This window comes from Aquarana catesbeiana, linkage group LG07 (genome assembly GCF_042186555.1).
Source record: "Aquarana catesbeiana isolate 2022-GZ linkage group LG07, ASM4218655v1, whole genome shotgun sequence".
In the NCBI taxonomy this organism is placed as follows: domain Eukaryota; kingdom Metazoa; phylum Chordata; class Amphibia; order Anura; family Ranidae; genus Aquarana; species Aquarana catesbeiana.
In genome coordinates this window covers 107,184,298-107,196,817 of record NC_133330.1, presented here as the reverse complement: position 1 = coordinate 107,196,817, position 12,520 = coordinate 107,184,298, and the positions used below count along the sequence as shown (strand labels likewise).

At 44.9% G+C, this 12,520-nt stretch overlaps 1 protein-coding gene across 4 annotated transcripts in view; it reads right to left on the bottom strand.

Moving 5' to 3' along the window:
- The window catches only part of PLA2G6 (phospholipase A2 group VI), a 256,973-nt gene that overhangs the window by 185,066 nt on the left and 59,387 nt on the right, over positions 1-12,520 (bottom strand). For all 4 annotated transcript variants that reach the window (XM_073592600.1, XM_073592601.1, XM_073592599.1 and 1 more), the window contains exon 6: positions 9,855-9,951. In XM_073592600.1, coding sequence (XP_073448701.1) covers positions 9,855-9,951 — 97 coding nt within the window. The remainder of the gene's footprint in view (positions 1-9,854; positions 9,952-12,520) is intronic.

Sequence of the window (12,520 nt, the reverse complement as noted above, 5' to 3'; positions counted from 1 at the left end):
GAAGCCACAGGCCCAAGAGACATTGTACCCACCCAGCAAGGGGTCTTTAAGCAAATATTAGGCCGCCAGGTGCCTGAGCACATTGAAATAGATCGGGCCCACAGAGCCCTGCGGCCACTTCTGAAGAGCCTGACAAGCCAAGGGACATTATCTGTAAACTACACAAATACTCTCTTAAGTAGCGCATCATGCATCCGAGGTGTTAAGACACGTGGATTTTGATGGAGCTAAATTAACCTTCTTTCCAGACCTTTCTAGATGCATGCTCATGCAACGTCGCACTCTCAAGCCATTGCTGGCGGCTTTACAGGATGCACAATTGCCTTACAGACTGGGTTTCCCGTTTAGCCTATCCGCTACCAAGGATGGTAAGCAATCTACCCTGCGACGCAAAGCTGATCTGCCCCAATTTCTGGAGTTTCTTGGACTGCCTCAGGTGGACATTCCAGATTGGAGGGCTTCGCCAGAAATACCTCTCCCAACTCACCCTGAACTGTGGCAATCAAGCCGCCAGAGACGCCGACGCAGATCCAGAAGAGGCCCCCCTGGCCAGCCACCCCATCCTCACTCCCCACGGGAGGAAGCCTGAACAGTTGTGCTTTCTAAAGTTGGCCCCTAGAATGTTTCTGGACTTTACATGACCCCCCCTAGCTGCCTTATCACCTTTCTGCACAAGATTGATGTGCAAACTATGCACCTCATGCTGATAGCGGGTACCCAAGCGGACTCACTCTCCATGCCTTATCACTTTCCCCCCAATAGGTCAACCCCTTGGAGTCTTGCTCCCTTTTTGGGAAATGACGCTGCTCGCTGGCCCTCATTGTCTCCTCATCTTGGGGGGGGGGGCACCCGACCAGCGGCAAAGTTGCACTTTGTTATGCCCTTTGGGCCCTTGGCCTTTTTATATTTAATAGTCTATTGTGTTTCCTATGTTGTTACATAGTTAGTCAGGTTGAAAAAAAAAAAAGACACAAGTCCATCCAGTTCAACCTTAAAAACAATAAATAAATAAAATAAAAAATATCGTACAATCCAATATACCCAATTTTATACCCTCAGTTGATCCAGAGGAAGGCAAAAAACCCCAGCAGAGCATGCTCCAATTTTCTACAGCAGGGGAAAAAAAATTCCTTCCTGATCCCCCAAGAGGCAATCGGATTTTCCCTGGAGCAACTTTACCTATAAATGTTAGTACCCAGTTATATTATGCACATTTAGGAAAGAATCCAGGCCTTTCATAAAAGCAATCTACTGAGCTGGCCAGAACCCCTTCGGGTGGGAGTCTATTCCACATTTTCCACACAGCTCTTACTGTGAAGAAACCTTTCCGTATTTGGAGATAAAATCTCTTTTCCTCAAGACGTAAAGAGTGCCCCGTGTCCTCTGGGTTGACCGTAAAGAGAATAACTCAACACCAGTTCACTATATGGACCCCTTTTATATTTGAACACGTTGATCATATCCCCCCTTATTCTCCTCTTCTCAAGAGTGAATAAATTCAGTTCCTCTAATCTTTCCTCATAGCCGAGCTCCTCCATGCCTCTTATCAGTTTGGTTGCCCTTCTCTGCACTTTCTCCAGTTCCCCGATATCCTTTTTGAGAACTGGTGCCCAAAACTGAGCTGCATATTCCAGATGAGGTCTTACTAATGATTTCAACAGGGGCAAAATGATATCTCTCTCTCTAGAGAGTCCATACCTCTCTTAATACAAGAAAAGACTTTGAAAACCGCAGCTTGGCATTGCATGCTATTATTGAGCTTATGATCTACCAAAACCCCTAGATCCTTCTCCACCACGGATTCCCCCAGCATGTTTGATGCATGCATATTCTTAGCCCCCAAGTGCATAACTTTACATTTCTCAACATTAAACCACATCTGCCACATAGTCGCCCAATTAGACAGTACATTGAGGTTGGCTTGTAAATTGGAGACATCCTGTAAGGACGTTATTCCACTGCATAGCTTGGTGTCATCTGCAAAGACAGAAATGTTACTTTTGATCCCAGACCCAGTATCATTTATAAAGATATTAAAAAGTAAGGGTCCCAGCACTGAACATTGGGGTACACCACTGATAACCTTAGACCATTCACAGTAAGAATCATTAACCACTACTCTCTGAATTCTGTCTTTTAGCCAGTTTTCTATCCATTTACAAACTGATATTTCCAGGCCTGTAGACTTTACTTTACACATGAGCCGCGTGTGGGGAACTGTGTCGAACGCTTTTGCAAAATCCAAGTATACCACGTCCACAGCCACCCCTCTGTCCAAGGTTTTACTTACCTCTTCATAAAAAGAAATCAGGTTTGTCTGACAACTTCTGTATTTCATGAATCCATGCTGTCCGTTGCTTAAAATGTTTTTTTACCAGCAAGAACTTTTATTAAACGCTCCAGTATCTTCCCGACTATAGAAGTTAAACTAACAGGTCTATAATTACTTGGTAAAGACTTTGATCCCTTTTTAAATATAGGCACCACATTCGCCCTGCGCCAATCCAGTGGTACTATTCCTGTCATTAATGAGTCTCTAAAAATTCGATACAATGGCTTTGAAATTACATAGCTCAATTCTTTTAGGTTCCGTGGGTGGATGTCATCAGGTCCAGGTGCTTTATCCACCTTTATTCTGTCTAAATATTTCTGGACCATATCACTTTTGAGCCATTGTGGATCATTCGGGGCTGTGTCAATACCACCCCCATTATGGACATGAGCTCCCCCATGCTCTTTTGTATACACATAGCTGAAGAAACTTTTTAATAAATTTGCCTTCTCTTTGTCCCCCAGTCACCCACTCTAGATTATTTTGTAAAGGGCCTACATGCTCAGACCTGACCTTTTTACTATTAATATATTTGAAGAATTTTTTGGGGTTTGTCCTACTATCTTTTGCAATCTGTCATTTGTATTGAATTTTTGCACCATTAATTCCCTTTTTACATATTCTGTTAAATTCTTTGTAACATTTAAACAACACTAGTGTTCCTTCATTTTTATATTTTTTTAAAACTCTTTTCTTATTGTTTATAGCTTTTTTAACTTTGGCCGTGAGCCATATAAGTTTTGTTTTTAGCCTTTTAAACTTATTGCCCATGGGAATATACTTTGCAGTGAGGTCCCAAACAGTCTTTTTGAAGAATTCCCATTTCTGTTCTGTGTTTATCAATGCAAATATTCCCTCCCGGTCTAAATCCTGGAGAGCAGCTCTCATCCTTGGAAAATTGGCTCTCTTGAAGTTAAGTGTTTTTATCTTTCCCGTATGTATTTCTTATTTACAGCCAACATCAAATGAAATCATGTTATGATCACTGCTACCCAGGTGTTGCTTTATCTGGACATTAGTAATAAGCTCTGCATGGTTTGAGATTACCAGGTCCAACAGAGCTTCATGCCTAGTTGGGGCCTCAATAAACTGGACCATAAAATTGTCCTGCAATAGGTTTATATATTTTTGCCCTTTAACTGTCTCAGCAGTGCCAGTACTCCAGTCAATTTCTGGGTAGTTAAAATCCCCCCATTATTGTCCCAGCCCTTGCAGCCCTTTCCATCTGTGCAAGGAGCTGAGTCTCCACCTCCTCGTTAACATTGGGTGGTCTATAACAAACTCCAATGATTAACTTTGAACTGTGCCCATCTATATGCAGTTCCACCCATAATACTTCAGACTCATCACACTCTCCATCAACCAGTTCCTCTTTCACACTTGCTTTGAGATCACTTCTCACATAGAGACAGAACCCGCCACCTTTCCTTTTCACCCTGTCTCTCCAAAAGAGTGCATAGCCAGGAATATTAATAGCCCAGTCATGTAAGGATTGAGGCCAAGTTTCAGCAATACCGATTACATCATAGCTCTCCTCATGCACCAGAGCTTCCAATTCACCTATTTTGCTTGGCAGACTTCTGGCATTGGTGTACAAACACTTTAATGCATTATTACATTTTGCTCTGGAGTTTTTCATATCATTTTTAGTAGTACAAATGGCACTATAGTTTCCAATGGCTGTTTGCAACATGGGAAATTTCTTGTCACCTGCCATAACCCTCCCCCCATCTATCCCCATTCCACCCTCCATTAATGTCTCACCCTTAACTGACCTGTCTGCCCGATGGAATTCTAGTTCACCCTCCCCCCTCAATCCTAGTTTAATCACTTGCTTACTGGGCACTTACCAATGCTCAGATGCCCAGACCAATTTTCAGCTTTCAGCGCTGATGCACTTTGAATGACAATTGCGCGGTCATACAACACTGTACCTAAATTACATTTTTATCATTTTTTTCCACAAATAGAGCTTTCTTTCGGTGGTATTTAATCACAGCTGGGATTTTTATTTTTTGCTAAACAAACAAAAAAAAAGATGAAAATTTTGAAAAAAAAAAAAAAATCATGTTTCATAGTTATAAAATTTTGCAAACAGGTAAATTTTCTCCTTCATTGATATGCGCTACTGGTGGGCACCGATAGGCTGCACTGATGGGCACGGATAGGCACAGTTAAGGCGGCACTGATGGGGACAGATAAGGCGGTACTGATGGGCACAGATAAGGTGGCACTGATGGGCCCTGATGGGTGGCACGGATGGGCACTGATAGGTATCACTGCTGGGCGGCACTTGTAGGTGACACTGATGGGCACTGATGTGCAGCACTGTTGAGGCACTGATTGTGGGCACTGAGGGCACTGATTGGTGGCGCTGGTGGGCACTGCTAGGCGGCACTGCTGCCTATTGCTAGGTGGCAAGGGCAGGGGGCACAGGTGGGCCTGCCCTTGCCACCTAGCAATAGGTGGCAAGGGCAGGACCACCTAGCCGTGATCAGAACTGATGTCCCTCTCACGGCCGCCGGTGATCGGCTTTTTTTTTCCTCCTCACGCTGTCAGCGTGAGGAGAAAAAATAGCCGATTACCGGCTCTGTTGACATCACATGATCAGCTGTCATTGGCTGACGGCTGATCACGTGTTAAGGGGTCGGGATCGACCCCTTACTCCGATCTGTGATCAGGCGAGTCTCATAGATTCGCTGATCACAGAGCGCGCCGCGCGTACCCTGCAGGGGGCGCGCAGGCCGCTCGTGCATGGGACAACGTCAATGGACGTCGTCCCGGCAAAGCAGGTCCGCGCTGTAGCCGTCATTTGGCTATAGCACGGATCTCAAGTGGTTAAATACTCCTCCAGCCTTCCCATAAACCTCTCCCCCAGCACAGCAGACCCCCTTCCATTCAAGTGAAAACCGTCTTTAGCATATAGGTTGCACCCCAATGAAAAGTCAGCCCAGTGCTCTAGAAACCCAAATCCCTCCTGTGTTCACCTACAATAACTGTGGTTTGTTTTTTAGGCTCTTGCTTATGCATGATATGCTCTCTATGCTCCCTTCTGCTGGCCTGGGCGTGCTGTGGATCCCTCCTCCCCTCTGCTGACAGCCCGATGGCTCCACCCTGTGACCTTCCACCATGGCAGCCTTGAAAGTCGTGTCCTACAATGTGCGTGGCCTGGGATCTCCATCAAAATGCAGTAAGTTGTGGCTTGAGATGAAAAGCATGGGGGCACACATAATTTTTCTGCAGGAAACGCACTTTCGCACTGACTCTGTCCCCCGCCTCCCCACACATTTGTACAAATCCTGGTACCTCAGCAATTCCCCCCCGTCCTAAATCTGGGGGGGGGGGGGTGCCATAGCAGTCCTCAAACATTGTCCCTTTGTCCTAGTGGACCAAATAATTGACCCTGATGGCCGGTTTGTGTTTGTCAAGGGCACCAAAGGCACCGTAGGTTCACGTTTGCAGCTGTGTACGCCCCAAACAGCATACAGCTTACATTCTTGGATTCTGTCCTGGAATCTCTGTCCTCATTCAGGGAGGGACAACTCATTCTAGGAGGGGATTTTAATGTCAGCCCCGACCCACAACTGGACTCGTCCTCAAGCCGCTCAACCCACTCGTTTGCCTTTCTGAAACATTTTCGGAAATCCTTGCAGGCACACCACCTGGTTGGCTGCTGGAGATTACTCCACCCAGCGGGCAGGGACTATAGCTAATTTTCGGCTGCACACAATGTTTATACCTGTATTGACCTGTTGATGGATCAATACTTCCTTGACTCCCTAGCTGGCGCCTCCATCGGCTCCATCACTATTTCAGATCATGCTCCGGTCTCCATCTCCCCGCGTCCCCTGTCTATGGAGGCACGGACATGGAGCTGGCGCCTGAATGAAGGCATCCTGGATGATGCGGTAGCTCAAAAACGGGTATCCGATACCATCTCCCTGTATTTTGCAGAGAACAAACCGGGCGAGGTGGGCATGGGCTCGATGTGGGAGGGACATAAAGTGGTTGTCCGAGGGGAGCTGATATCTCAAGGAGTGAGATTGAAGAAGGCTTGGGAGGGGGAATTACAGTACCTATTAGCTAAAATACATGCGGTGGAACTCGTCCACAAAAGACGCGTCACCCCTGCAATGGCGTCGGAGCTGCAATCCCTCAGACAGGTACTGGACACTAAAATCAGGGCTCGAATACGCCATGTGGCACACAAATGCTATGAATTTGGTAACAAATGTGGGCGGATGCTAGCAAGAGCCCTTAGACACCAACGCCATTCGGGACATGTACATAAACTCACCTCAACGTCGGGAGTATCAGTCATTCACTCCTCAAAAAAAGCCAACACTTTCAGGGATTACTATGCCCAGCTATACCATCTCCCAGGTACCCTACCTGGCCCCGCGGAAACCCAACGGATCAACTGCATCCTACAATACCTCACAGAGGCCCAATCCCCGCAGCGGGAGGCCTCAATTGGTGAGCAGCTGGATGCCCCCATCTCCCCATCGGAAATTGAGGCGGTGATTAAAAGACCTTCCTAAAGGGAAGAGTCCCGGCCCTGACTGTTACATGAATGCTTATTATAGGAAATACTCTGAGATGCTTTCTAGTCCCATGTGTGCTTACTTCACAGCTTTGGCCTCCGGCACAGCAATGGCCAGTGAGGTGCTGATGCCACATATTACAGTCCTCCCAAAGGAAGGAAAAGATCACACCATGGCAGGGAACTATAGGCCTATATCTCTTTTAAACACAGACGTTAAGATTTTGGCAAAAATCCTGGCCAATAGACTTAAAACTCCCAACAGTCATACACCCTGACCAGATGGGGTTCATAATGGGAAGGGAGGCAAGGGACAACTCCAATAGAGCGCTCCAACTGATTGATTGGGTTGAATCTCTGAGACACACCCCTGTCTTTTGCTTTCCACAGATGCCGAGAAGGCATTTGACAGGGTGGACTGGACATACATAAGAGCGGTACTGACCAGGCTTGGCCTGGGCCCCAACATGCTTGCATGGATATCCACCCTCTACAGTTTCCTAACCACCAAGGTAAAGGTGAATGGACTACTATCAGATGCTTTCCCGATTAGTAATGGGACGTGCCAGGGATGTCCTTTGTCCCCTCTTATTTTTGCCTTAACCCTTGAACCGCTGCTTAATAAGATCCGCCTTAATAAAGATATTAAGGGCTTTACGGTAGGGCCGACCGAACATAAGCTGTCCGATTACACTGACAATGTCCTATTCTATGTCTCTGAACCCCTGATATCGTTGCCTAACATCATGGCAGAGTTGAGAGAACTCAACCTATTGTCCAATTTTAAGATAAACTATAACAAATCAGAGATCCTGTCACTGAGTGTCCCTCTGGGTTTACGTACACAGCTGCAGACAGCCTTCTCATTTACTTGGTGTCAAACCTCCCTGAAATATTTGGGGGTTTACTTGCCCCCAAGTTGTTCCCAGCTTTACATGTGTAATTATGTGCCATTGCTTTCCACTATCAGAGTAGATTTTAAAATTTTAAAAACTGGGACCGATCCGCTTTTTCGTGGATGGGCCGAGTCAGTGTTCTCAAGATGAATGTGCTGCTCCGTATCCTGTTTTTCCTGAAGATGGTGTCTATTACTTTGCCTAGGACTTTCTTCTCAACCCTCAACAGCCTGTTTATACAATACATATGGAGTGGGAAATGCCCCCAGCTGGCTCTCCGCACGATACAGCGTCCTAAAGCAAAGGGTGGTATGGGGGTCCCGGTTGTTTGCAAATATTTTGATAGCTCATAGCGCATTCTAGACTGGTATCATGGTGCCCCTCTCAAACTTTGGGTGCCACTTGATAAATTCCTGGCTGGCCGGAACCTGTCACATGCCCCCTGAGTCCCCCGGGAGAGTAGGGGTCTTTCAACGCTTGTCTCTCCCATGGCCTCCCATGCTTTGACAGACTGGGACGCTTTTAATAGGAGGGGAAAGCTCGCTCCACTGACTTCCCCCCTGGCGCCCCTAGGTGGATTTCCCTGGTTCACTGGGGAACATCCATCCTTCTTTCAGACCTGGGCGGCCGATGGAGAGTCCAGATGTGGTAGATTTATTCAGGACCAAGGCCAGTTGCCACTGGCCACACTGAGGGAACAATATGGCCCCTTCCCAATGGATGAGTGGTGCTCTAGACAGCCTACCCCACGGGGCTCGCTCCCCCACCCTGACATACCCCTTTGAACGCCTATGTATGTCAACCTCTGCTATCCCCCACGCAATATCGGTACTATACAACTTGCTGCAAACCATGAATAACGAGGGGAAACCAGGGTTCATTGGAGAATGGGAGAGGGACCTTCAGCAAGTCTTTACTGAGCATTAGTTGGACCATCTTTATCGTCTCACGCATTCAAGCACAGTAGATACGAAAATGCAGGAGAATAGTTATAAAGTTCTGACCAGGTGGTATAGAGTCCCTTCCAAACTTGCCAAGATTTACCCGTCTCTCTCGCCCACATGTTGGAGAGAATGTGGCATTAGAGGCTCAATCCTCCACATCTGGAGGGAATGCCCCAAGTTAAGGCCCTACTGGCTGGATATTCATGCTCAGATCAAGATCATTCTAGATCTGGAGCTTCCGGATTCCCCTATGGAATCCCTACTGCACTTCCCCACCATTCCTCTTAGCCAGTACCGCAAATCGATAATGCCCCACCTGCTTAATGCAGCCTGAAGGTTAATCCCAATATATTGGATAAGCCTCAGGTACCCACATGCCCCGAATGGATAACATTAGTCAATAATATCATGGCTGTAGAAGAGTGGATGGCGAAATGTAAAGACAGATATGAGACGTTTTAGTCAATATGGCCTACTTGGATACACTATGTCAGCCCGTCGGGGGTGTCCACACCGGGGCCCTCACAGGCGGTGATCGTCCCCCCCCCCCCCCCCCCCGATTGATCGAGCTGGACTGGGGAGGTCCCAACGCAGCACTGCACAGAGAGCGAAGGTACAGACGAGCTTTGACACACCTAACACAGCTCAAGTTGAATTACCATGCTAACAGGTGTAACACCCTTTTTATTTTTAGTTTTTTTTTAGTTTATTTTATTTTTATTCTTATCCGATTTCCGTATATGTTTATGTTTTTGTTTCTCTTTTGGCCCTGGTACCTTGGATCGCTATCTGATCCTTGTTTTTGATTGAGGGTCTTAACCCTCCTCAGGGATATTCCAAAAGGGAATGGTAGGGGAGACCCATAGTTGTTTGAATTCATACGATGTGATGGTAATATGACGATAAACGTCCCTCCGGATACAATCCCTCAAATTTGTGTTTCCCAGAGTAACTCTCTTGATGAATATGTATACCCAGAGAAGGGCTTTCTGTGTAGTATCCTTTTTACCTTTATGCGTTGTTTTACGTCTATTTGTATGTTGTTATTTGAAAATGTTCTCAAAATAAACACTACATTAAAAAAAAAAAAAAAAAAAAAAAAAAAAACTATCTGCTCCAAGGTATAAGGATTATGGTACCTCTGCGTTCTTTGACCAGTGAAGTGGAGTCGCCCCATATCGAGGATCTTCAGCATGGATCTGGGTGGCAGTAAAATCCAGAATTGCTTCTGAACATCTTGGGAGAAACAATGAGTATTTTATTTGTCGTTTACAAGATTCCAGTCAAACTCTCCTGATACATAAGCTACAAACAAGACATTCTCTCTCTAATTTATTTATTTTTACATGGAGCTCGATTAGTTTTATTACTAAATTTTCTCTGTAAAGGCCCACACTACTATGCTGCAGGGTGTACAGCCCAGATTTCTTTTGGTGTTTGCAGCATTCTTACAAACAAACTTTAGAGAGGATTCCAATTAAAAATTGTTATTCTGGAACATTTTTGTAGTCTAAAGGGTCCCACTGTGGTCTCCCATTAATGATTCAGGAACCCACACAGCGGTTTAAATCAAAAGATCAGATTTGTTTGATGAAAAGACCCCTGTGGAAGAGACTAAGGGAACACATCCAACATATCAAAAAAGAATAATTGAAACATAGCGTATCAAGACATTTTCTGAAATACCATAATAAAGACCCTTCCGACATATTTTTCTGGGGGCTCGAAAGCTATAAACCCCACTGGAGGGGGAGTAATAAAGTTACCTAAATGAGTAGAAGCGAATCAAGGTGGATATTTGAGTTAAAAACTTTAACCCTCCTCGGATACAATCTAGATTTCGACTTGAAATGTTTTATTAGTAATTTTTACCCCACTTACTGCTCTCAACCTTTTTTCCCTTTTCTCTATCAGCAAGTTATTCAGGGAATTTACCCTCCATTACAAACTATACCTAAGGGAATGTGTACATAAACAGGGAACAATAATAAAAACTACAGGCAGTCCCCGAGTTACGAACACTTGAGTTACGAACGACCTCAAAAGCCGGCCACTTGTGCTCCACGCTGGTCCTGGATACCTTTCAAGCACCTCCGGACACATCCTACACAGTGTTAAATTTATTCTTAAGACTAAAATGGCATTTTAGTTTTTGCCCCGTTTTAGTCTTCTGCAATTGTTTTAGTCATATTTAGTCGACTAAATCTTCTGTACATTTTAGCCGACTAAAATGTCCTACGTTTTAGTCGACTAAAATCTCCAGTACATTTCAGTAATTGCTATTTAGTTTTAGTCATAGTCTTTTGACTAAAATGGCATTTTAGTTTTAGTCTCATTCTAGTCTTTTGACTAAAATGGCTTTTAGTTTTAGTTGTATTTTAGTCATCTCAATTGTTTTAGTCGTATTTTAGTCGACTAAAATAGTATTCATTTAGTCAACTAAAATGTTTTAGTCGACTAAATTAACACTGATCCCACACTGCCGTACTACGCCCCAGATAACATAACAAGCGCCCGGAACATCCCACATCCACGAACAGGCGGCAGTTACACTTATGAACACTTACGAATGCAGTGTTCCGACCGGAAGTTACACTTACAAATGCAGTGTTGCGACTTACGAACAAGTTCGACTTACGAACAAATCTACAGTCCTTATTGTGTTCGGAACTCGGGGACTGCCTGTATATATATTTTCAAATCACACTAATATACAGTGTCTTGAAAAAGTATTCATACCCTTTGAAATTTCCCACATTTTGTCATGTTACAACTAAAAACGTAAATGTATTTTATTGGGTTTTTATGTGATAGACCAACACAAAGTGGCACATAATTGTGAAGTGGAAAGAAAATGCTAAAATCTAGTGGAACCAATTGCCTTCAGAAGTTACCTAATTAGTAAATAGAGTCCACCTGTGTGTAATATAAACTCAATATAAATACAGCTGTTCTTTGAAGCCCTCAGGTTTGTTTGAAAACCTTAGTGAACAAGCAGCACCATGGAGGCCAAGGAACACACCAGACAGGTCAGGGATAAAGTTGTGGAGAAGTTTAGAGCAGGGTTAGGTTATAAAAAAATATCTCAATCTTTGAACATCTCACGGAGCACTGTTCAATCCATCATCCGAAAATGGAAAGAGTATGGCACAACTGCAAACCTACCTAGACATGGCCGCTCACCTAAACTTCCTGGCCGGGCAAGAAGGGCCTTAATCAGAGAAGCAGCCGAGAGGTTCAAGGTAACTATGGAGGAGCTGCAGAGATCCATAGCTCTGGTGGGAGAATCTGTCCACAGGACAACTAAGAACATAAGAAGTCCCATTTGCAGTTCACGAGAAGCCATGTGGGGGACACAGCAAACATGTAGAAGAAGGTGCTCTGGTCAGATGAGACCAACCGTGAAACATGGTGGTGGCAGCATCATGTTGTGGAAATGCTTTTCTTCAGCAGGGACAGGGAAGCTGGTCAGAGTTGATGGGAAGATGGATGGAGCCAAATACAGGACAATCTTAGAAGAACACCTGTTAGAGTCTGTAAAAGACTTGAGATTGGGGCGGAGTTATACATTTCAGCAGAACAACAACCCTAAACATACAGCCAGAGCTACGATGGAATGGTTTTAGATCAAAGCATATCCATGTGTTAGGATGGCCCATTCAAAGTCCAGACCTAAATCCAAAGCTTGAGCTATTTTGCAAAGAAGAATGGACAACAATTTCACTCTCTAGGATGTGCAAAGCTAGTAGAGACATACCCCAAAAGACTTGCAGCTGTATTTGCAGTGAAAGGTGGTTCTACATAG